Source organism: Haemaphysalis longicornis, unplaced genomic scaffold (assembly GCF_048455015.1).
Source record: "Haemaphysalis longicornis isolate Haplotype H1 unplaced genomic scaffold, Haemaphysalis longicornis Haplotype H1 scaffold_2, whole genome shotgun sequence".
Lineage (NCBI taxonomy): Eukaryota > Metazoa > Arthropoda > Arachnida > Ixodida > Ixodidae > Haemaphysalis > Haemaphysalis longicornis.
In genome coordinates, this window is record NW_027526295.1 from 195,751,185 (window position 1) to 195,778,508 (window position 27,324).

General features: G+C 47.6%; 1 protein-coding gene across 3 annotated transcripts in view; it reads left to right on the forward strand.

Annotated features, from left to right (window-relative positions):
* LOC144169746 (putative sodium-dependent multivitamin transporter) overlaps nucleotides 1-27,324 on the forward strand; it is an 88,945-nt gene that overhangs the window by 25,346 nt on the left and 36,275 nt on the right. For 2 of the 3 annotated variants that reach the window (XM_077699070.1, XM_077699072.1), the window contains exons 2-5: nucleotides 2,860-3,237; nucleotides 7,812-7,877; nucleotides 10,900-11,019; nucleotides 12,109-12,263. In XM_077699070.1, coding sequence (XP_077555196.1) covers nucleotides 2,860-3,237; nucleotides 7,812-7,877; nucleotides 10,900-11,019; nucleotides 12,109-12,263 — 719 coding nt within the window. The remainder of the gene's footprint in view (nucleotides 1-2,859; nucleotides 3,238-7,811; nucleotides 7,878-10,899; nucleotides 11,020-12,108; nucleotides 12,264-27,324) is intronic. The other variant, XM_077699071.1, reaches the window with a different exon arrangement.

A 27,324-nucleotide genomic window follows, 5' to 3' on the forward strand; every position in this document is an offset into this window, starting at 1 on the left:
CTAGAAAGGACTGGGGCCTTATTCTCGACTGCACAAATTGCCGGCAATTCTGGCAATTTGCCGGAAGTCTTTTCTGATTGGCTTTCAATTTTGGTCACGTGCTTCCGGTTGACAAAGTGGTTGTGTGTGTTGTCGTCATTTTGACGTTTCATGTCGTTTACCGACACCAGTTCTAAAGTTTGCCTTATGTCTCGTTACTAAAGGCGCATAATTCTTGGCGGGCAATGAAAAACCAGACTAAATGCAGCGGACATGATAACGTAAACCTGTCTTTGCTATATAAAAACAATGCTGCTTTTAATACACACCCCTTCTATGATTGGCTGAGAAGGCGTGACGTAATTTAAACAGTTGGCGGGAACAACTACGTCATGCATTGGCAACTTCAGCCTGCGTAAAAGTGACGTAATGCTACGTAACAGCATCAAAATGGCGGTTGTTTTTGTCGCAAAATACAAGCAAAATAGGGCGAAAAATTGCCCCGGCTTACGGCGCCGCGAAACGTGCGGCAATTTGCAGCTGGCGCAGTTTAAAGCATGTTTGGTAACGAAACAAATTATAGTTTCAACTGCTTCGAAGTCAGCGATCATAGAGCATACAAATAACGTGCAGTATTTTGCTTTTATGTTTGGCAATAAAATAAAAATTATTTGTTTGGCGTAACCGCAGCATAAGAGGGCAGTACAAGCCTCTCCATGACAAAGAGAACCCAATGCATGGCACTTGTCTATACTCGTCCTAGTAAGCTGTTGGGTCACATGATCAAACTCAAGAGAAAAATAACAAAGAAAAGTGACTATTTGGTTCATTACAGCGCTGATTGAAGTCGAGCTTGACGAATGAGTGAATCGGCGACATCGGTGCGCTCCGCAGTTATCAGGCGTAGCGCTTCGCTGCTCTTATGTGTCATAGAAGTGATGGTCGCGGCCGTCTTTTTCTGTGATCACGCCATAAACTTGTAACATAGCAGCAGACGATGGCGTGGCGGCGGTTGGTGGCAGGGAAGGTGATAACGCATTGCATTGAAGCAGAGAGCCCAGCTATGTTACTAAAAGCGATTGAAATAAATAAATAGATACGGTAAAAAATTGTGTGATGTTCTTTAGCTCGACATTCGCCTTTCGCTCGCTTTTGGATCAACGTTACTCGATCGCCTTGTGTTGTTGACGCCAAATTTGACCTCCAGAAATGTGTTTTTCTTGTCAGTCTCAGCTACCGCCTTAATTTTTATAGTACATGGGAAGTGTTTTATATCTTTCTTACACAGTACTTGATACGTTTATGAGTGACTCGTCAAATTACACTGCATGTCGTCATAGCTATAGGTGCAGCACGTCACTGGTTCCTTACGTCGTGCTTACGCAAAAAAACATGGGCGAATTGCCGGCAATTTGTGCAGTCGAGAATAGGGCCCCTGGACTGGACTTGACTGGACTGGATTAGACTGATTTGGACTGGATTGGACTGGACTGGACTGGACTGGATTGCTGAACTTTAGCTCACGCTACGTATATCCTGGCATAGCAGAGCTAAGCCACTACTAATTTTTTGTTGTTAGTCACTGATGCATCAATATGCTGCTGCCCGTCCTCGTTGATGAAGAAATGGGCAGTTTAGTATAATCGCTGCCCCCTTTTTACCCTTGGGAGTGAGTAGAAAGCGTCCACAAATGCGGTGGTAACGCTGAACTGGGCGGAGGCGAGTCGTACCCAGCAAGCAAGCAGCGGCTACCACGGAATGTGCACGAAACACGCGGCTGGAGAAGCGTGCGTTTGCGTGGCGAGCATATGGGGATACAAAAAAACAGTGAGAGGACAAGGAAGCACCACATTGCAGGGGCGATATTGCACAAAATAATCGCGTACGCCCGATCGACGAAAGCCGCTGTCAAACGAAGAACTGTTTCGTTATCGGCGTCGACGCCGACGGCAGATCGCAGACGACAGCGCAGAATGTGTGCTCCCCGCGTCCGTGTTTCGTAGAGGCCGTACAGAGGGTTCTACGTGTAATGAGCTAAAGGGAGAAACTCTCTGGGCTGGGGGAGAAAACCCGCATTTTTCTCCCTTTTTATACCCTTTTTTCTAAGAGTGCAGGGCTGCGATTGTGCCCTTTAATTATTTCCGTCACCATCATTCCTTTCCTCTTGTGTCTTTTTTCCCCTCTACACTACTACGAATTCGAGTCTTGTCCGCTCTCCCTTGTTATAACCGTACTGTAGCTTGTTAGCGGAAAATGCTTTACTATCCTCCTAACGTCTCTATATTATTATGCCTTTATTAACGTGCCTTTATTAACGTGCCTTTATTAGGCCTTTATTAACGTCTCTTTATTATGCTCAAATTACTCATGTAGTCCTCGAGTGTAAGCCACGTTTTTAAGTCCTGACGTTTAACTAAAGTTGGCTGCAATTATTGCACGATAGAAGAAAAAACTAAGCAGGTGAGTACCCTTGTTTGTGCTAAGGAGGGTGCACGTCAGCCCTGCAGTCTTTAACAGTTTAAGCTGAAATTTGTGGCAGAGGAATGAAAGATACCTGCCGTTGCTAAAGCATGCGAACTACGGGGAAACAAGCCCTCCGGAGTTAAGTTGCAACTACTGCGGCGTAATACGTCCAGTTAATCAGCCTGCGTTCTTTGTTCAAATATGCGTCATCTCACTTGTGTAGGCCTACGTTATGACAGCTTGGTTCCTCCCGAGCAACCATCAATATTTCAGAGGTTTCGGTTTGTATCGTTCAAGAGTGTATTTGAAATTTAGTGAGCAGTAGACATCTCATCTTATTCGTATGCCCTATATTGCAGTAGGACGCCAAGGTGCATCCATTTACAGGAGTGGACGTTTCGTTGCGCGCTCGCACAGTCCTGCAAAAGCCGGTGCAAGAAGATGGGAGACGTGGACACGAGGGCCACCACGTTCGGTGCGGCCGACTACGCTGTCTTCGGAGTCATGCTCCTTCTGTCGTCGCTTATTGGTATCTACTATCGCTTCACGGGTGGCAGGCAGCGCACCGTCCGCGAGTACCTGGTGGCCGACAGGAAAATGTCGGTGGTGACCGTGGCATTTTCACTCATGGCCAGCTTCTTGTCAGCCATCACCCTCCTCGGCGTGCCAGCTGAGAACTATTACTACGGAACCCACTTTGCCGTCGTCAACATTGCCTACATACTCGGCACATTCATCGCGGCCTTCGTCTTCCTGCCTGTGTTCTACGACCTCCAGGTCATCAGCGTGTACGAGGTTGGTGGGGTGTCCTGTCTTGAAATGTGTTTTGAAGTGCATATTGAATAGAACGGCGGGGAGAAGACTATGGACACTCTTTAGAAGTTCCAGAATATACCGTATTTACCTGAACGTAAGTGAACCACTTTTTCGTCATTTACTTTCAAAATAGGCGAGGGGGGGGGGGGGGGGGGAGATTGGGCTTGTAATGCTCGTGAGCGTGTGTGTGCGTGTATAATGGAGCATTCAGCGTTATCTTAATTAAGCTTGTTTTTCGTCATGGCCGTCAAAGTCACTTTGGCAAATCGCAATTGAATATTAAAAGATTTTGAAGAGCAGCGAATTATATAGATTCTGCTAGCTGTGCAGTTATTAAATAGGATTGTCCATGAGGGAACTAGCTCTTATATTACCTCTCTATCACAGTGCATAGATCATCACTTAGAACCACTTGTAAGACCTGTTAAACATTACAGCAGCCAGAACTGAACACTCCAGAGGGAAAAAAAACGCCCCCATAAAATGAGCACGAATACACTGGGTAAAGGTATAAATGACTATGGCATGAGGGATTAGTTCGAGTTTATGTAGAATCGAGTGTATTGAGTTTGATATTGAAAGATTACAGTGTGAATTAAAGCTATAGTGAGTGAGTTGAGTTTTTTCTGTTTCCGCTTATGGTGTACTATTATGCAACGACCATTGTATACACCTGCCATGTACTTCATTATAGTGACAACAACAAATTGAGCCCCAAGAAAACATTTTTAGTGAGATTGCGTCACGTTTGCTCAGAATATATAGAGTGGAACCCCGCTGATACGTCCCCCGGAATTACGACGACCCGCTTCTTACGACGAGTCACTGCGGTCCCGGCAAAATCCCCCATAGAAACAATGCATTAAAAATAAAAACCCCGACCCTGGCGCGGATAAAGCTAAGCTTTTCCCATGTTTTATACTGCTTCGCCACCTCGTCCTGACCTTCTTTATTCTTAACCCCCGTTTCACGCTGCTTTCACCAACTCTCATATTCACTGCCTAGTTTTAGTTGTGCAGGTTACCCCTGATTTACGCAGCGGTGGACTGAGAAGCCGTTCGTTCTCCCCCACACACCCGCTGTCATTTTCAGGACCGTAGGAGAAGGAGGAAAGGACGAGTTGCCTAAGTGTGTCTTTCATACAATGACGACTCTTTACAATTATTTTCCCGTCGCAAGCGATGCCCAAGTTTACGCGGCTTCAGTGGCTGCTTTGTAAATACTTTATGGCTTCTTTTTTCAGCACACCACTCCTCAGACCTCTAGCGTGTTGTGGAAAGTAGTGGGTAACACCAATTGAACACTGTATGATATGCCAAAATAAAAAATCTTGAATGCCGATGTTCGTCGCGTACAGAAGGCCCATTCTGGCGCAGTCATTGGCACGAAGCAATTTGAACGCGGGATTGCCATCTCAAATTTGATTTTGTGATAAATGCGCGAGAGAGAATTTAAGGGAAGTGAACGAAGCTCACGTTGTATGTCAGGGTTAGACGCGAGGTTGAGGCAAAACGTTTTATTGGGTAAAAAAATTGGCCCCAATCCACGCTGTGAAGGTAGTTGGACTGTGAAGCTGTAAAGGACACGCACAATGGTTACCCATGCGACGTTCTTTTGAATTCACACACGTGGCTCTCTGGCAGCCCTTACCTGGCTTTCGTGGGGGCGGCGTCCGAACGCAGCAGCGACGGTAGATAGAAAAGAGAAGAGCGTCTGGCGGAGGGTGAAAAGGAGGGCAGCACGCGCGGCTATGGCGTCATCTTTCTCACTGCCTCCCCCTAACTCTTGCTTCATGCGTCGTCACCAAAGAGCACCCGCCGCCCCCACCCACTCCCCCCTCCCCAGGCTGTCAGTTCGCCACTAATCCAAACCACGTGAACGCAGTTATCAAACATTATGCGGTTTGCACCTCTCACGAGTTCTTTGAATGAGCGCAGGGTGTAGACCCGCCACTGTGCTCGTTGAGTGCACCGTCTGTCTCCCCGTCTTCTCGTGTGGGCGAAGCTTAGTCGGTAAAACGATGGCTGTCACTCCGTTCCTCTATGCGGGTCCAGGTTCAATTCCTGGCGTGGCCAGTAATTTCTTTCGTTTGGTCTGGGAGTTTTCTGCTGACGCGGACACGAAAATCTCCTTGGCTGGTTACAGGTATACCGTTTAGCATTAAAAATAAAAATGAAAGAAAGTGGGTGGCGTCCTCAGTACAAAGAAGCCGCACGATTCCGCAAACTGGGTTATGGCAAGTGAAAAGGCGTACAGTTCTAAATTAGATGGTACCTGGAAAATATTTATTGCGATGTTGTTTTAATGCGTAGCATTCTTTGCCGATACCCTTACAGTCAGAACCGTGTAACGCCCTGCATTTCCACAAAAATTCTGATTTGGTGGAAGTAATATATTTAATCGTTATAATGGCATAAATGGAGATAATTTCGTCTTCTCTTTAGCTGTGTCCTTGTCTTAATGGTCGCTAGTACGATGAATTCCTTAGAAATCGAAAGAACCAAATAATACGAAAAAATAGAAGCAGCACAATTTCACGCAAATTATTTGATAAAATAATAAATATGCATTCTATACATCTGCAAAAACAAAGACTAAACAAGAGAATCCCGCTAAAGAACGTTCGAAATACGAATACGAAAATTACGGGAGCTAGAAAACCATCTAACGCCCTGCCTCCTCACAAAAATGCATAACTTGCGGAACTAGCACCTTTAATCGTTATAATACCGTGAATGAAGATAATTGGTCGGACAACATTTTGAAAAACAAAAACTACGAAAAATAGAAAAAAAATTGGGACAGCTTGCACTAGTGGTGCAAGGCTGGAGAAACAGCAGTGCTGGGGGTCGACCGAGCTTCTCTCCACGCTGACAGCGGATACCAGGCGAGAGGGAGTAGCCGGACCCAGAAGTGCAAAGCCCTTTTGGACGCCTTTATTCAGTAGCAGTCGTCGCCACCCCATTGCGTCGTCATCTTCCGACGGCATAGCCGCGTAGGGCAAATCCTCTTGTAGCGCGTTCTCGCCTCGATGGACCTCCACTTCTTCGTCAGCTGGTCTGTTGGCCGCCTCCACGTGCAGGTTGTGAAGGAATGGCTTGACAGATTCGTCGTCATCATCTTCGGCGCAGCGGACCCGTGGCGCGTCGTTCACTACACGACGGCGACGAGGAAGGTGGGAGGGCTCCTAATATGTCGCAAGCCCACGCGCAAGCCTGGACGACGCAGGACGGTCGCCGCGGGGCGCGCACTCACGTGCGCCCGGGTTTTCCGGCTACGCCTGACGGATTTGTGTTGGCCTATTCAGCTCTGCTGTTAACAAAATATTCACAAAACTGATCTGACGAAATTAAAAATATACATATTGTACATCTCCTGCAAAAATGAAGACTAAACAAGAAAAGCCCGCAAAAGACCGTTCGAAATACGAATAAAAAAAGAGCTTAAATGATCAAACCGTCTGACCCTGGACTTCCCCAAAAATGCATAACTGGTGGAAGTAACCCATTTATTCGTTGCAATAGCGCAAATGGAGTTAAGTGGCGGAACAGAATTCTGAAAAAAAAAAAAAACAAGAAAACTGAAAAAATAAAATTTTCACGAAAATGATCTGTTGAAATCAATAATATGGACCTTATACACAGTAGACAACTCACACTATACATACTCTGCTCCTTCTGCGCACTCTCGACAACTCCCACTTTAGACAAGCTAAAGGTGTGAGCGGTTGAAAAAAAATCATCAGAAAGAAAACGGGCTTTTTTGTTTTTCTCAACCATGATAACATTGAAAAAAGCAAACACAGCTCCTCCGGGAAAATCCGTTGGGATGCGACCAATCTGCAGTGACGGAAACGCGTTATGAAGTCAATGATTTGACGTGAAATCGTGCGCACATTTTCAGAGCGGAAACTCTGCTGGGACGTTTCTGATGTAGCATGAAACAATCATATTCGTTCCAGTGCCAATGAAAAAAAAACCTTCGGGCATTTAAGCCTCTTAAGTGCTTTGAAGGCGAAAGCGACCGATTATCGAATACTTCTTCACTGCTGCATCGTGTTTGCGTTGCCGTGACGTTCACCTGCCATGCGGCACGCACCGGAATAATTCTCGTTTCATCCCTGCACAATACAGTGTTAGTGCTGCAGGTACTACACTTGGTTGCGGCTACTCGCGACCCGGTTTTAAATACCATTCCAACCCCATTAAGATTTGGTGTAAATTTTATTTACTTGTTTTCTTTACACAGCGGCGGTAATTTGGTTTCATTCGTGTAGCCGCAGCAACTACGGTCAATTTTCACCTTTTATAATACGTCTAAGGCTTCCGCCTTAAGAAATATGTCGAATTTTTAAAACATCGAAGCGGAATCGTGTTATTTTTATTTTAATGTCTTTCTGAAAAAGAAACAGAAAAAGAACCTCTGTGTATTTTTTTCATGACCCTCAAAATTTCATGAAAACTTACATCTCAAAGACAAGCTGCAATGAATGCTACGCATTAGAAGACAATTATCTGAATTTCTGCGTGTTTAATCCTTTCCCTTTTTGCCAGTACCTGGAGAGGAGATTCGGGAAGGCAACCCGGTTGGCAGCATCGGTGGCGTTCATTATACAAATGGTAAGCTGGCGGTTCCACATTAATAGGTGAGAAGAGTGAAGTTATACCGAGTACGTATGCGGATGCGCTACCAGCTCAATTCGGCTGGCGGTATCATCCATACATCTTGCATTTTTTCAGGGCACGGCAACGACACATCTAAAGTCTCGACAATGATAGTAAAGCTTGGATGGTGGTTTGCGCTAGATTTTCTACTCGTTATTGTGAGTAGAAGTACTTCTGTGATCTGCGGTGGCAATCATGTAGTTGGTTTTCAAACAGTATATTTATAAGCAATATATATCCAGAATACTTATACAACTGAACTAAACTGTACAAGAAAGTAATAAAATAAATGTCATTAGCAACCAAGCTTCCGCCGCGCAGCACCCCGGTCAGTGACGGGGCCTGACCTAACGACAACTCAAGGGATGGGACCCTCCCAGGCCGAAGCTAGCTATAGTTCAGCGAAACGCCCACCGTGCATTGCACTCTGAAAATCCAGGGTCCGACCACGAGACCCACGTCTCGCGTTTTTCTTCAGTTAACTAAGCTCCGCCGACTGCCCACACGCAAATCAGCGTCCATACCGATCTGACCCACGTCTCCCGCTTTCATATACGCATCTTCATGAACTCCTGCCAAGTCTTCGCGGCTTTACGCTCTCAAAATTCGACACGTCCTGTTGTTCATAAAATACTCTATCAAATACGACTCGCGCACAAGAACTGTACAAACCTACCCCGACATACTCATCGACTCTGTATCTGACCCACCGAGGTGGCTCAGTGGCTCAGGTGTCCTGCTGCTGAGCGCAAGGACGCGGGTTTGATCACGGCCGCTGTGGCTGCTTCTCTGGTGGAGGCGAAAAGCAAAAACGGCCGTGTGTGCGAGATTTCGGCGCACGTGAAAGATCCCCATGTGGATAAAATGAATCAGGAGCCCTCCACTACTGCGTGCCTCATAGCCCAAGTGTAGCTGCAGCACGATAAACCCCCACATTTTGAATTTTCTGACTGTGTACTGTGCCACGAACCATCTTCTTCAGGCAACCAGGCGGCTCACGACGTCGCTCTGGAGAGAACCTCCCCCTAACCCCCACCCCCTGCCGCCACCCTCTACTGGTGCCTAGGGTAAGGTCGTCGCAGTCCCCAATTGCACCTTGATCCCCCAACTGCACGTTGATACACAACACATGGACAAACAATATTACGACAAACGGCACTTTACTCACTTCAAATCGCTCTAGCGTCAGTGGTTTCAGCAGGCCTTCACCGGATGTACCTGTTTTGGTTATTCGAGTTCTGCCATGGGCAGCTATAGATAGCGCTTTTGTTTCTTGTTGCGTAATTGGTCTCGGAGATGCGATTTGTGGCCTTTCAGACTACACGGCTTCTTCGAGAAATCTTGCTGCATTGCAGGATGTTTTGAAGCGCTGTTATTTGCCCGTCCGACGCTTATGCATGTATACAAGCCTCACTCATTCCGGGATTAGCGTACGGTAAATTTAACGGTAGTGACGTCCAACTCGCGCTGGATTGGACACACCCCCACAATACTGTAAATGGTTTTTATATGGGCGAGAAGAGGTGGTTATAGCGCGTTGGGTGCCCTAACAATATTGGATTTTGGTAACATAAAGGCAAAAAATGCTCGCAAGAGGGTACACAACAACAACGTTAATTTCAAGCTTTTCTACTCTAAAAATGTGCGTTATTTTGAATGCAGCAACAGAGGCGCAAAATTTGTAATGTTCGGGGCAATGCATTTACCAAATCAATGAAGTTAAGCATTCTGCATCAAAAGGAGGAAGTCGAAATTGGTTAGCAGGCCCACTTTTTACTGAAATAAGAGTGGCGTTTTAGGAGTGATTGGTTGGGTCAATTTTGTGTCCCAGTAATCACACTTTTGGGATTATGAAGTACCTTTCTTAGCTCAAAGAAGACGCGAACAAAGCAGAAGAATGCGGAAGGGACAGACGCTGGCGTCTGGCCCATCCGCATTTTTCTGTTATGTTCGTATCTTTTCTTCACTAGGAAACATGCCTCAGTTATCCTAGTACTAACCTGCCCAACTTACCGCTCTGCTTCTGCCATTGTAATAAAAAGGATACAGTTTATCCGAACCAGATATATGGGAATTAGAGTGTGTCTTATTACCACAACACCAATGTATGTTTGCGATAGTTTTAAAGGAGGTATGAACCACGTGTCCCAGCGTCGTGTTCCAAAGGGTCTCCTTAGAGTCATTTGTTTTTGTTTCTGTTGGCACAATATATGCATTATAGGATTTGGTAGTAACTTCCTTAGATGGCATGAGCAATCTGTTCACCTCTGGGCGGCATATTAATATGTTTTGATAAATGCTTCAAAAATGCCTAAGATAACCGAACCAGAATTTTAACACGAAAGTGTTAAACCCGGGGTACACAAGCTAAAGTGTTAAACGTGTTAAAACCCGGGGTACACAAACCTCACCGATGCCATATCCGTCACGGAAATAACATCACCAGAAAAAGTTCCATTGATGCGGCGGCGCTAGGTATCGAGCCCACGTTCACTCTGGCCGCAAGGGGAGGTGTGAAACGCTCTACTGACAGCCATGAGGTCATACCCGGGCAGCTGTACGAACGCGCCTTATGTCCTTCCCTCTAATTTGTCCATTCAGATTGTGCTGCCGTCTAGGAGAGGCGAAGCGAAGTAGTGCGTCATGACGCTAATGAGCGCCGATAGTTGGCGCCTCGATAGTGCAGCGAAACCCGTTCGGTTTCGTTCGCACGGTTTGCGAGCGCCTGGTTTCAATCGGATTTACGCAGTGCTCCGTCGCGTGTAATCCAGTTTCTAATGTTGATGCGTCTAACGGCGCCATACCGCCGAAATATAAATAGCGATGTGCAAGTTCATATCGATGCACAATAAACAATCAAATGCTCCCGTGAAGGCACATTTCACTTCTTTCGCGTTTTACCGATTCCTATGAAAGAAGGATCAATCACATTTTTTTTCTCCTGCTCCGATCTGACAACCCCCTTTCATCACTGCAGGTGCTGTATACGGCAGTAATGCTGTACGCGCCAGCCGTGGCCCTGACTGCCGTAACCGGCATATCGAAGTGGCTCTCCACTATCTCGGTGGGCTTAGTCGCCACGTTTTATTGCACCATTGTGAGTATTTCCTTTCGTCGTGCCTAGGTGGGGTCGTCTGCGTATCACCTAATTATAATCATTTTTATTTATAAAAGCTTAGGGAACATGCAACCCATAAAAGAAATTTGTTGCTTGTCGCATCAATCTTTCCAGGCATGTTCTAACGTTACGCGTCTGATAATAATTAATAAAGCTGCTGCCTTGTTGGAAGAAAAGGTCCCTGCGCATTTAAGTGCACAAGGCATTCTTCGGCATATTTTGTTCCTTCGGTCCTCAGAGCGTATGGGGCTCCGAAATGTTCACTTACTACAGTAGAGCGAAAAAAACTTTAAGAGCAAAACCAAAGTTGCTTCTGAACTTAGTGTGATGTCTAGCTATTATTGATAGTTCGTGGCTACTAGTATTACTATAGTGCCTGCTGAAGGCTGCACGTATCCTCAACAGACTGATATCATTCGGTTTTAATTTTTTATGACAAAAAATAAATTCAGAGTGGTCGATCTTTGTTTAAATAGAGCAATATGTAAGAGATATATCTGCAGGGTGGTGTTCGCTGAAAGATTATCGATGTAGATCGGCGTGAGAAGGCTGTGGACGCATTGCTTTTAAGTGCGGATTTCCGGATTTTTCCTCACCCCCATTCGTAAAGGTGCAAGCTGGGAAGACCAAGATTTGTACCTTAATAATAGGCCTGCAGTTTTTACGTTTATTGAAGGAGCAAAATATGCATTTGTATGGGATTAAGTGGTCGCTTTCACGATGGCTCCTACTATGTTTAGCTTCGTGGATCGCAATTCACGATGTTACGAAAAATGTGAACGAAACGAATGGAATAAATTCAGGCTTTATTCACCCATTTATTCTTTGGACAGCGGAAAAATGTTGGGTTGGCCTTATCACGGGCTACCCTTGTGGAAAAAGGAAGGTCTAATTTAATTTCCATGCTCTGTTTATTTCGTACATCGTATGAGGCGCGCAACAGGCTGACGGGCTATTAGGTTCGGATGCCTGGTTCCATATGCAGGCTTGCGAGGGCTTCATTTCGGATGAAGTTTAAGAATTATTTCTTTTTCCACTCACAACCTGATTGCTCGCCTTGCTTTTCAGGGAGGCATGAAGGCTGTCCTGTGGACAGACCTGTTCCAGTCGATACTCATGTTCCTGGTCGTGTTCGCGGTGGTCGGTGTGGGCACGTACCGTATGGGCGGCGTCTACAACGTCTGGAGCGAGGCCCAGGCGGGAGGCCGGATAGAGTTTTTAAAGTGAGCCACACAATTCATGCTCTTTCCAGCTCAATTCATGCTCTTTTCTTTCAATTCTTTCAATTCATGCTCTTTCCAAGAATCACAGCCCCGAAAGACGACACATAAACATACATACTCCAGTAGCTCTCACTCTAAATAATGGGAAGAGAAAACATAGTTCAATGGAACTGCAGAGGCCTTCTGAGTAATCTTGACGACGTGTATGAGATTCTGCATGCCAATCAGCCACGTGTAATGTGTGTCCAGAAAACACGTCTGAATTCCAAACACACAAATTTCTTGACCTAGTATACAGAAAGGACAGGGATGGCTGCACACACTCTTCTGGCGGTGTGGCCATAATCACCCGAAAATCCTTAGCATGCCGCCCTGTCATCGTGAATACCGTCCTTGAGGCTGTAGCCATCCGCACAATAATTTTTAATAGGTTGATAACGGTATGCGCCATTTACATTCGTCCTGATCATGCACTTTCGAGCTCTGACTCCGAGGCGCTGGTCGACCAGCTGCCCGAACCGTACATTCTAACAGGCGACCTCAATGCACACAACTCTCGTTGGGGCTCCTCCAGAACGGATGCACGAGGTCGCCTGATGGAGAAATTCCTTACATTTTCAGGAGCATGCCTTTTCAACAATAAACAGCCTACATACCATAACATAGGTCACAACATATACTCACATCTTGACCTGGCTATTGGTTCTGTAATTCTCTTTCCATGTCTTGAGTGGGGTGTGGGCACGGACCCATATGGTAGTGACCATTTCCCCACTTCATTAGCGTATATAGGTACAGGCCCGAGAAGTCCATCTTCCCATAAAAGGTTTAATCAAGCAAGAGCTAACTGGAACACATTTACAGAGACATCCAAACTACACCACACATCCATAGGACACCTGCACGTTGAAGAAGCTACCCAACTGCTCACGGCGCACATCCTCGACGCCGCCGAAAAGTCCATTCCCCACGCCTCTGGTGCCTCGCGCAACCAGCGGAGGCCGTGGTGGAATGCGGACTGTAGGCGGGCGCGAGAGGCCCAGAGCAAGGCGTGGGGTGTCCTTCGTCGGTACCCCACGTCGGGTAACCTCATTTTGTTCAAACGGGCCAAGGCGTTAGGAAAACGTGTGCGCCGTGAGTCAAAACGAGAGAGTTGGCGTTCCTTCATAACATCAATAAACGCCTACACAGACACACGGAAAGTATGGACGAGAATACGCAAACTCAAAGGACAACAAACACACAGCTTGCCTCTGGTCAGCACAACAGGGGACTGTTACGAATCGGCCAGCACCGCCGTACTTTCCCGCATCACTCCTCGGGTGTGCGGCGAAGCAACTGCGTGCGCGTTCGAAAACAGGCGCCACCATGTCGGTGACAAGTTTCGACAAGCCCGGCTCAGACGCTTCGCTTTCGGCGCATTTCGAAACTTCGGTGGCTGCCGGCGAGGCTCGTCTCCACGCTCTTCAAGGACACAGAGGCCCCGCGAATTCAGCGGAGTCCTCCACTCTCCCCTCTCTCGGACTCAACGTGCGCCGAGGCTACGAACTCTGTAAAGAGCGTTGTGTGTGTCGGTGACGTTCGTGGCGTGTTCCAGCTTGTTGGAGTTTTGACCGTTACCGCTTTTGGGTATAAATGGACCCCCGCAAGCGCTGTAATTAATTCCTGTTAGAGCAGCGAATCCATGCTGTCGCTCTGCTCGAGTCCTGTATTGTAACCTCGCCCGTCGGGGCATTGTTCTTTGGCTTCGGCTCACCTCTCGCTATGAAGTAAAAGTTACGTTGGCCTATCAGCTGTGGACGTGTTCCCGGCTGCAGTCGGCCTTCCCGGTCGCAACAACTAGTTGGCAGCGGTCGGATGGCAACTTCGTAACACCTGAAGCCAGCGGTGCGAGACCCAACACCACGGACGTCAAGGCGGCTTCGGACTTCGCAGAATTCACGGCGGTCAAGGGTGAGTGCGGGACTTTTCTTCACAGAGTTTTACCAAGCTTCTGAGGATAGCTGGTAGGGCGTGTGTTTTTGTCGCGTGGGTTATTCGCGCAAAACATTTTTGGAGCAGTGGGAAAGCAGAACTCTACACCGGACATGAATTTGAAGGCGTTGAAAAAACCGCAGTTGTTGGAGCTTGCAAAAGAGTTGCGCTTGGGTGTTACGGACGCGCTGAGAAAGCCAGAGCTGATACAGGCTATAGTCGCTGTCGGGGCTGACGGTGAGGAGCTGTCGGAATGCATTGAGCTGATCAATGGTAGGGAAACCGCGAAACGTCAGGCCACCGTGAGGAGTTCGAGAAGCAGAAACGAGAGCAGGAACGCGAGGAAAGAAAGCGAGTACAGGAGCTCGAGAGGCAGAAACGACAGCAGGAACGCGAGGAAAAAGAACGAGAACACGAGGAAAAGATGGGATGGTACGCCCTCGATATCGAGCGAATCTGAAGCGAAAGAAAGAAGCTCGAAAGAGAGAGACTCCAACGGGAGAACGAGCACCTAGAGCATGAAATTCAACTCTAGCAGGAAGAAGTGAAGCCCGAGTTATAATTGTTGCCCGAAAAAGACCTCGTTGTCGAGGAAAGCACCGTGCCAGCGCTGCCAGTAGCAGACGCTCGGTAGCGCCACAGAACAGCGAGGATTTTAGAGAAGCAAAGGTCTAGCTTTGCCTGTAGTGCCAGAAAAAGCGTAGTGGCGGCGTCGTGAACTACCCAGTACGCCCGCTTGATGGCGCTGTAAACACGGCTTTGTAAACATGGCGGATGCTTTTTGCATAGGCCGCTTGAGCTCCTTAATAACATGGCTGCCCTCGCACGGCGGCCGCCGGCTCGCTGCTCCACGGCCGGACTCGACTCTCCTCCCGCGCGCGAAAGGAGCGTCGAGTCCGGTCGTGGCTGCTCCTGCTGGTTCCTGGCTGGCACGCCGGCCGCGTGTTTTTTACTTGCGCCGCGCTAGTGAAGTGATGTTACGCCAGGTGGCCAGATGGCCTCGACTGGCACAGACCACAGTGAGCAGCAAGTGAGAACAAATCGTTTATTGACATTCGCAAGTTTACAGAGGCCAGGACATCATTTCATTTCGATCGCTGCAATTGTACGTCGCTTTGGTGACAACATTTTTTTTTGCCATAACAGCTCGTTCACTTGCGCTAAGATTTCGAACGAAGGGCACAAATGAGGTATTGACGGCGACAGCGGTTTCGTTTGCACCGTCTTTCTAGCGGAGTGCATAACACTGACCTTCTGTTGGAAGAATCAAATATTCTGGCCTCGACAGCTGTCTTCCGATGCGGAATTTCCCACATTTGTCACTCCACAAGCACTCAATTCCCGTGTTTTGCCAGTCCTCTCAACAACTGATGGACGCAAAAGCACATCACCTTCTGTTGGAAGAATCAAATATTCTGACCTCGACAGCTGTCTTCCGATGCGGAATTTCCCACATTTGTCACTCCACAAGCACTCAATTCCCGTGTCTTGCCAGTCCTCTCAACAATTGATGGACGCAAAAGCACCTAACAGCAATAACAGTCACGAAACCAGTGCCCCGCGCACATAGAAACGGTGGGCCGTTGCAGCGGTTTCAATTTGAATTGGCGGCTTTGTGGTTGCGAATTCAGAAACGAGATGGTGCACCAGTCGGCCGTTCGTAAAAAGTTGCGTACATTTTTGCTCAACGAATGTTTGATGCGGAACTTGTTAAAAATATTTTTAAATAACACATTGTAAGCGAACTTCGTTGGCTCTTTGAGTCACGGAATGAATGTTTTGTATTCTATACCAAAAGTAACCTTTCGGTTGCGCTGTCTGGTGGACTTGATGGTCGAAAACAGCGGTGTAGGTTGGTCACGTGGGGCGTCGATTTTTACGCCGCCTATAGGGAAACCAGGGAACGTCCAAGCTTGAGAGGCCTGGTAGCGCGAGTCGGAGGCGACGGTTGCGGCCCAGCAGCGCGGCAAGGTTGCTGAGAGAGTTAACGACGGCGCATTAGCTCAGACTGTCGGCAGAGGCGGCAGAGGGCAGTGCGTGTCCACTGTGTCGGCGATTGTTCTGGAGATCTCGGCGGAGTGTTTGGACGGTTCAAATTCGCGGGAGGCCTTGGGAATGGCTACCGACTTGAACGTGAACATTTCGCGAGATAGCGACGTTTCGCAGGAATGCGTAAACGATGAGGTTACCGAAATGCCGCACGAGTCCGCTGAAACGGAGGTTGTTCCTTCGGACGGTAGTGCAGAAACGAGCGACGTGGTGGGAAAGCCTGCAGTCGAGGCAGCCAATGGTTTGCAGGGTTCAGTTGGGAGTCATGACGATCTCGCCACTGGGCAAGCCGATTCATCCTGCCACCAGCTCAGGTAGCTGACCTCGAGCAACGGCCAGCCGAGCTCGTAGAGATTCAGGTGTCTGGGGCGGCTGAGCCGTCTTTTGAGACAGGGCAGCGTGGTTGTAGTGTAGTTCTGGCAGTGAGGAAGGAGAACGGGAACACGCTTCGGTGTTCGCGTGCCGAGGCTGTCGCTGAAAGCGCGAGGGACGACGAGGTAGTGACTGTTGGGAACTACGAGGTGTCTAAAGCGCTCGTCGTGCCTGTTTCACTCCCAGCTGATGCTCCCGACGATAGGCCAACATCGGCTGAGCCAGTTGAGGTTCCGCTGTCGCCTGTGGCTGAGCGGAAGTCGGGAACCGACCAGCCTAGAGGAGAGAACGCAAACGCGTTCCGGCGTTCGCTTGCCGAACGCGTTCGCGAAAAGGTGAGCAACGAGAAGAGAGGGAAAACTTCTGCGCGTACTTGCGGCACGTGTTTCAGTGCGGGCACGCCAAGGGGTAAAGCCGTGAGCTCGCATTGCGCCAAGAGAACGCCGCCTAGAGGCAGTGCGCGCCTACGGTGGAAAATCCCGCTCGCTCCTCCGCGCGCTCGACCTGTGTCGAACAAGACGACCGGTGTCATTTCACGCGGTCGCAGCACCGTTGAGGGAACGGTTGCATCTAAAGTGCTGTACAGAAGGGGAAAAGCTCAGGGAATTGACGAGAGCTCAAATCGCAGCTCTCTGCGCGTGAAGTGGCCATTAGACGCCTGACTTTCTCAAGTTCATTGTTTTTCCTGACGCAGGTTTCGCCCTTTACGAATACGTTTTTTTTTTGTGAGACATTTTCAATCTCGCGAAATGTCACCTTTCAAGTTTGTGCACTTGTCTAAAGTACTGCTGGGCTAAAATATAACTAGTGTAGTTAATTATTAGCGTATTTTTTCGCAACTAAAAGCCTGGTAGATCTTCAGTGTGGATTTGTCTTCGCACTTGCCGGCGATGCGGTTGTGTCTTCCTGTGTTGTTCTGTTGCTTGCCTGACCAAGCCAGAGATGTTCTTGGGGAGCCACTACTCATCCCGTGACCGGCCCGGTGAGGCTCCAGAACGGTGTCGTACAGCCCAGGCCTGGAGTCGAGCGTCTGCCGGGCACTTCACTTCGACAGCATCCCTCCGGACAACGGTTGAAGACCCTTATCCATCAGGATCTCGGACCCCCGGCGGAGAAGCTGTTACGAATCGGCCAACGCCGCCGTACTTTCCCGCATCACTCCTCGGCTGTGCGGCGAAGCCACTGCGTGCGCCTTCGAAAACAGGAGCCACCATGTCGGTGACAAGTTTCGACAAGCCCGGCTCAGACGCTTCGCTTTCGGCGAATTTCGAAAATTCGGCGGCTGCCGGCGAGGCTCGTCTCCACGCTCTTCAAGGACACAGAGGCTCCGCGAACTCAGCGGAGTCCTCCTCTCTCCCCCTCTCGGACTCAACGTGCGCCGAGGCTACGAACTCTGGAAAGAGCGTTGTGTGTGTCGGTGACGTTCGTGGCATGTTCCAGCTTGTTGGCGTTTTGACCATTACCGCTTTTGGGTATAAATAGACCCCCGCAAGCGCTGTAATTCATTCCTGTTAGAGCAGCGAATCCATGCTGTCGCTCTGCTCGAGTCCTGTATTGTAACCTCGCCCGTCGGGGCATTGTTCTTTGGCTTCGGCTCACCTCTCGCTATGAAGTAAACAGTTACGTTAGCCTACGGCTTCTGGACTTCTTCACGGCTGCAACAGCGGCTGGCCGCTCGCATCATACACGCTACCACTCGTATGTCTGAGGCCACGGAGCTCGGATCGGGTGCCCCCGCCCGGTCTCAACAGGACACACTCGAAGACCAGGCTGACACACTCGCACAACACTTCCAACACGTGTCCAGTTCAGCACACTACACAAATACTTTCATGAAACACAAACGTCCGAAAAGAAGCCTATACTAGTTAACAATAGGTCAACATCTTCTTATAACTCAGTTTTCACTGCATGAGCTGACGGCTGCTTTGAGCACGTGTAAATCCTCAGCTCCAGACCCACACAACATCATATATACAATGATACAACACCTACATGCAAACACACTTGAAGCACGTCTACATCTATATAATGCAATATGGCTTTAGGGGCACATTCCAAAGTCCTAGAGGGAGGCCATAGTAGTGGCTTTTTTGAAGAAGGGAAAGGACCCGTCGTCCCCCTCAAGTTACCGTCCTATAGCCCTGACGAGCTGCCTGTGCAAGCTCTTCGAGAGGATGATCAATCGCAGGCTCGTGTACTTCCTTGAGTACAACGGTCTTCTCGAGGGCTGCCAGGCAGGCTTTAGAGCGGGGCGCTCCACCAATGATCAGCTTGTTGCGTTGGAATCCTACATAAAAGATGCCTTCATTCACAAACAGTTCTGCATTACAGTCTTCTTTGATATGGAAAAGGCCTACGACACGGCATGGCGATACGGCATCTTGAGTGACTTGAAGTCATTCGGTATTTCGGGCAACATGCTTAGCATTCTTTCTATCTACATGTCTGAACGAACTTTCCGTGTAAGAATTGGTAGTGCACTTTCTAATGTACATGTTCAGGAGAATGGCGTGCCTCAAGGAGGTGTTTGAGCTGCACACTCTTCATAGTGAAGATGAACTCACTCCGTAAGGCATTGCCGCGGACCATTTCTTGTTCAGTTTATGTAGATGATGTCCAAATATCTTTTAAATCATGTAATATGTCAATCTGTGAACGTCAAGTCCAGCTCGGCGTGAACAAACTTGCTGGCTGGGCGGACACAAACGGTTTTAAACTGAACCCCGTAAAAAGTGCTTGCGTTGTGTTCACCCGTGTTCGCGGGATCCATGTGGACCCTGACATTACTCTAAACGGCGTGTCGATTCCTGTAAAAAAGGAGCACAAGTTTTTAGGCCTAATATTCGACAACAAACTAACATTTCTTCCACATCTGAAAATGCTTAAGCAAAAATGCCTAAAAACTATGAATATCCTTAAAGTCGTTTCTCACCAATCGTGCGGTGAAGACAAGCAGCTACTCCTGCGTCTTTATACTGCACTGGTAGGATCTCGCTTGGACTACGGCAGCGTCGTATATGGGTCTGCAACGAAAACGGCACTTAAAATGCTTGACCCAGTTCTGCATTTGGGGCTTCGCCTTGCTTGTGGCGCCTTTCGCACCAGCCCTGTTGAAAGCCTCTATGCAGAGTGCCACAAATGGTCCCTGTATCACCAGAGGATATACACTGACTTGTTGTATGCCTCTAAAATCATGTCTCTGACAAATCATCCTCTTAACTCGACCATTAATGATGCATCCTCACAGCAGCTCTTTTTAAACCGTCCATCTATTCCCATGCCGTTCCCTCTCAGAGTGAGAGCAGAAGCTTCTGAGCTAGCAGTGTCATTTTCATACATCCACATGACATCCATCATTGATTTTATTGCACCATGGCAAGCCAGGGATGTTTCCTGTGACCTGTCCTTTGTGCAGTTTGACAAAAACAGGGTACCAAGTGCAGCTATTATGCAGCATTTCCTCTTTCTGCAGGATAAGTACCAGTGTGCAGAGTTTTACTCCGACGCATAAAAGACAGCTGATGCTGTGTCTTGTGCTGCGCACGGACCGAACTTTAACGTGGCAAAAAGAATGAACTCCCACAACAGCATTTTTACAGCTGAAGCACACGGCGTTTTACTTATTTTAGATCACATTGTCCTACATCAAATTCCAAAGTCCATAGTGTTTACAGATTCTCGTAGTGTTGTACGTGCACTTTTGTCCAGAAAACGCTCAAAAAATTATGTAATCAATCTTGTTTTTAAGGTCCTTATGGCGGCATACGCATCAAGTCTTGAAATAACAATATGTTGGGTTCCTGGCCATTGTGGAATAGCCGGGAATGAAACCGCAGATGAAATGGCCACTGCTGCTACACTCTTGAATTCAGTGGGCATAGCAACACTGCCGTACACAGATATGAAGCCACACATCAGACACCAACTTCACAACACATGGCAAACACACTGGAGTGAACAGACAGATAACCAGTTACACGTAATAAAACCACACTTGGGACCATACGCTACTGACTCACACAACAGACACATTGAAGTTAGCTTAGCTAGGTTGCGGATAGGCCACACACATGTAACACACTCACACCTGCTCACTAGCTCTCCAAGACCTGGGTGTAGCAGGTGTGGGGAGGGCCTATCTGTATCCACATCCTAGTCACATGCAAAGCACTCAACACAACAAGACACAGACACTTCAAGGAACTATACAGACAACACATTCCGCTACACCCTTCCTTGTTTTTGGGTGACAATGCCATGGTCTCTGTGCAACGCGTTTTTAAATATTTGTCTGATGTTAACTTTTTAAACCTCATTTCCTATCATGCGTAATCAAAACTGGCCCTATACACCAGCCATCACCATTGCCGTTGATTGATTTTACTGTTATTCTGGCTTTAGTAGCCACTATTTTCTTTTACATACTTTTGTTTGGCGCTCTTTGCCCCAGCTGGCCTTGCGCCAAAAAACCCCAACCATCATCATCATCATTATAGCTCCTCTCCTGCCCATGATGTCTTTAAGGTAGCATAAAAAGACTGTGGCGTTCTAAAAAAAAGTACAGTGTGTTGGAGAACTTTCAGTCTCTTCTAGGGTTTAGTTAGAGTCATAGAGTTTCATACAAATAACTAGAGGGGAAACTGGCGCTAGTGTCAACGCGAACATGGCAGCGGCGCTTACGCTTCAATGGGAATGATCGGTAGTTCTGGAACCGGATTGCGTAGGATCAAAACGGGCTTATGGCTGCGCAAATTGTGTTTTTTGACAAAAAAGCTTTTATTGCCCGGTTCTCTGTTTACAAATTACATGGCGAACAAGAAAGTTAGTAATGAAAAACCGGTTTTCTACGAAATAAAACGGTGCGTTTAAATAAAAAGCAGACACGGAGTCGAGGAGGTTTGTGGAGCAGGTTTGCAATTTTCCGCCAACTACAGCAGGACGCGGACTTCTTTAAAAACTACTTGTAAAAGTTTCGGCGCTGGTGGTTTGTAATAGTAAGAGAAGTTTTGTGCTCATAAGAAAAAAGAAACCGATTACCTTTGGAGAAGTTATTCTTGCCTGAATTAGTGACATTCATCAAGCTGCGTTGCTATCAGCCGCCGGTGCTGCTGTTCTACACTCTAAGAAAAAAGGGTAGAAACAGGGAGTAAATTGAGGATTTTCTCCCCTCGGACCAGCGAGATTCTCCCTTTAGCTCGTTACACTTAGCGCCCTCTGTACGACCTGTACGAAACACCGAAACGGGGGAGGAAATATTCTCCCCTGTCGTCTGCAATCTGCTTTCTGCGCCGACGCCGAAAACGAAACCGTTCATCGTTGCACTGTGGCTTTCGCCGATCGGGCGCATACGACGACTACGAGCAACACCGCCCCTGTGGTGTGCTGCTTGCATGTTTTCTCGCCGTCTTTTTTTTTATTATTACCATCTGCTCGCCACGCTAACGCACGGCTCGCCAGCCGTGTGTTGGAAGCACATTCTGTTGACACCGCTGCCTGCTTGCTGTGTGCGACTCGCCTGCGCCCTGTTCAACGTTACTACTGCATTGGTGGACGTTTTATAGTGACGCCCACGGGTAACAGAGGTTAGCGATGATAGTAAACTGCCCCTTTTTTCGTAAACGAGCACGGACCGCAGCATATTGACGCGTCAGTTACCAACAACAAAAGGCCCCATTCGGTAACATCTTGACTGAATGGTTGCCAGAGCAGCGGTGCGCTCTACGCTAAAAGAGAGAAGGCGAGGCAATGAGTGTCATTACCCAAACATACCTGCCGTACTGTTTCGTGAACCGTTTTTTCTTCTTTGAGCTATTTTACTGCTTCTTACAAAACCTCAAATTAATAAAAGTTTGCGATTGCACGAGTTTCATTTGATGAAATAACAAAACCCACCTAAGGCTTACGCACTGCCGTGGGTTATCGAAACAAGCAACAAGCTCATTGTTCCTACTTGCATTCTCGGCGAACAGGGTTATAAATACCATGTCGCCGTTGCAATGTTTTGTTGTGGGTTGTGATCATGCGGACACGTGAAAAGTGTACTACATGTTGTGGTGTATACGTATACGTGTATTATCCTTGTGATGTTGTGTATTGCGTGCAGTGGCGTAAATCATGGGGGGGTCAGGGGGGTCCTGACCCCCCTTGTGTTCGGGCTGGGGGGGGGGGGACACGCCTTGCAAGTGTCCCCCCCTTGAGATTCATCTTTCATTTACCGTTGAAAGCTAAAACAACTGTTGTTTTTGTCACTAATAAGTACTGCATGAGCTGAAATAACCATACCGTTCCCTCTAAATAAAAAGAAGGTTCGTTTTCCACAATCGGCGACGTGCACAAGGTGCAAGCGGAATCACTGAAAGCAGGTAAAACCTGTTTCCGCTGCGGTTCGCCGAAATAAATTAAAATTATTTCCGCCAATTTGTTTTGAAATTGCTTGCGGTTACCGGGCTATATAAAACACTGGCTTTCATATGATCTAGAGAACATATACGCGACAAAAATCGGTTGTATGTCCCTTTAAGAAAATACAGCTGCCAATAAATACTTTAAACACCCAGAATATGTTAAAGAAGCACTTGAAAATATTTGGCTTTGGCACACGTTCATCAAGACATTATAAACCTCATAACGTTGCCAGGGTTGTTGAAAAACTTGGTCAGTGCGTGAAAAAAACCGCGCTCTCATTTTTGGACCCTCTAGAAGTGTCGAAAGCTAGGAAACATGTCATAGGTGATCAGTACTCATATTGTACTGAGTATTTCTTATTGATCTTTTTTTAACGTCTGCAATAGCCCAGTGCAATTACGTGAGGTATGAAAGCATGCTGGTTTTTCTTATTTTAATTCAAATCACCATAGTAATTTGTATATAAAAGAAAATAAAGCACAAAACAAAATGGCCGCCTTGGCAAGATGTGTGTCCCCCCTTGTGATTTTTCTGGATTTACGCCACTGATTGCGTGTATTGTACGTTGCCAATACCTTTAATGATGAAGTGTATGCCGCTGTGTTGTGCTATGTTTCTTCCCAATGTGTGCCCGCCCACATGCGGCCTCCGTGATGTTGGCTATAATAATATACGTTATCCATAAAGGAAACGAAGGAAGCGCCTTGATGTAAGGTGCCCACTGATGGTGATGCTTAGTAGCTGCCTTTCCCCACCCCTACTTTTTTTTTTGCGTCATCTATCGGTCATTTTAAAACGTTGACGATTGCTTTACTTCGAGCACGCTAGAGGGCGAGCAGTGTCATCAGTGTCGTCTCCTCGCTCGGACGGATGCGACAGCGACGGGTACGTTTTTCGTGTCGCCTGCATTGCCTTTGCGCTGAGATTTACGATTGCAGACGATCCGCGTTTTGATGCATCGGTTGTAGCAAGGTAAGGCGACTAACAACAACTGGTTGTTCTCAAGCGGCCGCATTGTATGCTTGTGATCTTGTGTGCGGTGAACGGCGGGGTTATGAGCCTTTCGGAAATAAAGGCGACATTTTGAAAGCAATCTGTATGACTTCTACTGTGTTTACGGCGGCGCGTAAGCCCTGAACGCGTAGGCGGAGCGCGCAGCGAGACGAATGCAAGAAGTCGCGCGTATACGATTGGCGGCATACAAAGCTCCACGAGCCATCGAGCGCCAATCCGAATCCAGAACTACCCATCACGCCCATTGAGGCGTAAGATCGCAGCGCCAGATTCCTCTCTAGTTGTTATTGTATGAAACTGTATGGTTAGAGTGACCCGTGTGCAGGAACAGAAATGTGAAGACTTCGAAAAGCCCTTTTAGAAAAGGCACACTCCCATTTCACAGTGAATTTCTATTCGCAAGGTGCGTAGACGGTGGCGCCGCGCAGTGGCAATAGGAGAAATCACTCCATGGAGGATCGGCGAGCGACGAAAACGTCGGCCGCACGCCCGCACGTTGGCCGGCAGTGTTTGCCCGTAGTATTACAGGGATTTCGACACTGTTATCACGTGATAACAAGCACAACATTCACCGGATGCATGTTATGTTCTAAAGGGTCACGTGCTTGATACACCGCGTGCAATTTTTAAACGCGCTGCACGAAAACTAGGAACCGAAACACGAACCGAACACAGTGCGCATGGTGTGTTTTGTGATGTTCCTCGTCTTCGTGCAATGCTTCTAAATCCTTGCAATTATGTACCAACTCGTCTAAACAACAACTCTGCTGTTACAGGGCGGAGCCTTTAGTTCCCGTCCCCCTTACTCGACGTTTGTATGCATATCACAAGTTCGATCCAGGTCGCAGATGTCCGTCGCCCTAATCGTGCAAGGAACGGTAACAACGTTGCTTTAATTTTATTTTCTTCGTGCTAATGTTCTTACATAGCAAATCAAGGGTCTGAGAGCGCAGGCACAACAGGTTTTAGTAGTGAGATGTTACGCTGAACCATACTCTGTTTTCAAAACCTACCGCTGTTGACCGTTTCATTGCTTTGCGCATCGTGCGTTGTGCGGACGCGTTTTCAGGTAATATCGGCTGATATTAACAAAGCTGTTTGCACGTACGACACCGCGAGGGTAGTTTGTTAATTGGGGACACCTTGGCCATCACCTCACATTTCACAGACAACAGGCTTGCCCAGGCGCGCTAGTTTAGAACCAGCATTACAATTAATGATTGGGCCCGCGAAGATCTTTGTGTTTCTTCCTTGCATTTCCGTGTTTCAGGGAGCCGCTTCTATCAATGCAGAAAACGTTATGTGATAGTAAGAAAACAGCTCAAGCTGGTTAGCAGGTTAACATTCTGAAGTTTAATTAAGCGTTTAATCAGCTCTAATCTGCAGTCACAAAATTGTTTTGGCTGGTTTCTTTTTTTGGCTGGTTTGGATGTGTTTTTTTGCTTTATAAGCAGCATCCAACGCTCTACTAATAGTGTGCCTTATCAAAATATTAGTTTTAGTAGGGGGCAATGCGACTACGGCTGCCACGGCGTCCACCGCTCGGTGTTGTTTTAAACAAAAAGAAAACGTCACGCGTAGGTAGTTTGATTGGAAACATTTATATCGTTGCCTTCGCTGGTGGTAAAACAGACCTAGTGGGAAACTATTACTATTCATCCTGGCCAGGCCATTGACTTGCGTGTTCTGCACGGAGCGGCACAACGTACTACCGAGCGGTATACTATGAAAATGCCTTATACAGGCAGGATTTGTCAAGTACGCGGGCGTTAAAAAAAGCTCGCGTACTCTGATAAGTCCTTACCGCTAATAAGCGAGCTCTAATAATTGTGGTTGTGGCTAGTGAACCAGTGATATTTGCAGGCAGAAACTCTGTAGCGTCACAGATCGAGCGCTGGCAGCCTTACCGCCGCAGCGAGCGACGTGAGCGGCTCTTGCTATATCTCTTCACCTTCGCTTGTGGGCCGAAGTGTTGTTCTTTAGTTCTAATGTGGCGCGTAACATCTAAGTTAAGGACAGCTGTTAAATTCTGGCGTCACCACCACCTAACGACGTTAAAAAAGTAGAGGTATACCCCCTCTGCTTTCAACGCCCACATAGGCGGTGGCCCGTAGAGGGAGGGAACCCCCCGATCCTCCTTAGGACAGCCATCTTGGATCGCTTTGCGCGCCTCCTATAGGGCGTGCCCCTTGCGAATATGGCTAGGATCCTAGGGTCTCCGCGCGGGTGGCGAACACAGGCGCGTTCTCGCTTTTCGCCTCCTTCAGAAAACCGGCCGCCGCAGCCCTGTAAGATTGAAATGCTGCTCAGTTCCTGAGGTAGTGTGAGTTGGTTCGCGCGAAAACTCCAAACGGCGTCTGCATTGGCAAACAAACGTAAGGTTGTCACAGGTGGTGCTGTCTAACGCCCTAAAGAGAAACAAATCTATGCAAATCAATCATGTGCAAACAAAGCCTCAAACGTACAGGTATTGGTTGAGAAACCTGTGGGAAAAAAGGGCATTCTGCATCGAAAAATGGGAATTTTTCTTGGCAGTATACGAACCTTTACTGGTTAGATCTCAGTGTGGAACCCATGTCGCGGTACCAACGTGGAGAGTTCGCCCCTTAAGGCGACCTCTCTGAGGTGTCTCATCAAACGTTCGCTCAATATTGGATTAGCCAGGTTCATCAAATGAGCCTGAGGGGTGTCATCAAACGCCAGAAATGACCCTAATAATCGCTTTCGTCATGTTCAATACGAACGATACTAAAATGGCCGCCATTTTGGTACCGTTCGTACTAAAATGGCCGCCGAGAAAATAAATTTGGTTTGTGTGGGATTTGTAATCGTGTAGTCAGAGCAGCAGCGAAGTGCTCTAACCTCAGCGCTAACATGGCACCTTGCCAGAATGGAGAGAGAGAGAGAGAGAGCTCTTTAATGTGGGCTGGAGAGGTCAGCTCTGCTAGCGGCAGTGCTTGCTACGCCAGATGGGGATGATTACAATGCAGTGAAGTGAATGTGAGAAATCGGGAAAGCAGCAATAGAGAGAAAACAAAAGTTGAATAAAAATGGCACGCAATGTAGTGCAAGGAAAAAACTCGAAATAAAGTTAAGCAAAAGACAAGAAAAATTGAGCGAATGGAGCCCAGGAACGCAGAGCGCCTAACAAGGAAAAGGAATCAAAGCGTACACAACGACGCAAACGCGTACAGACGTAGCCATGCGCACAATGGAAAAATTATTACAAAGTTTTGTCTAGTCC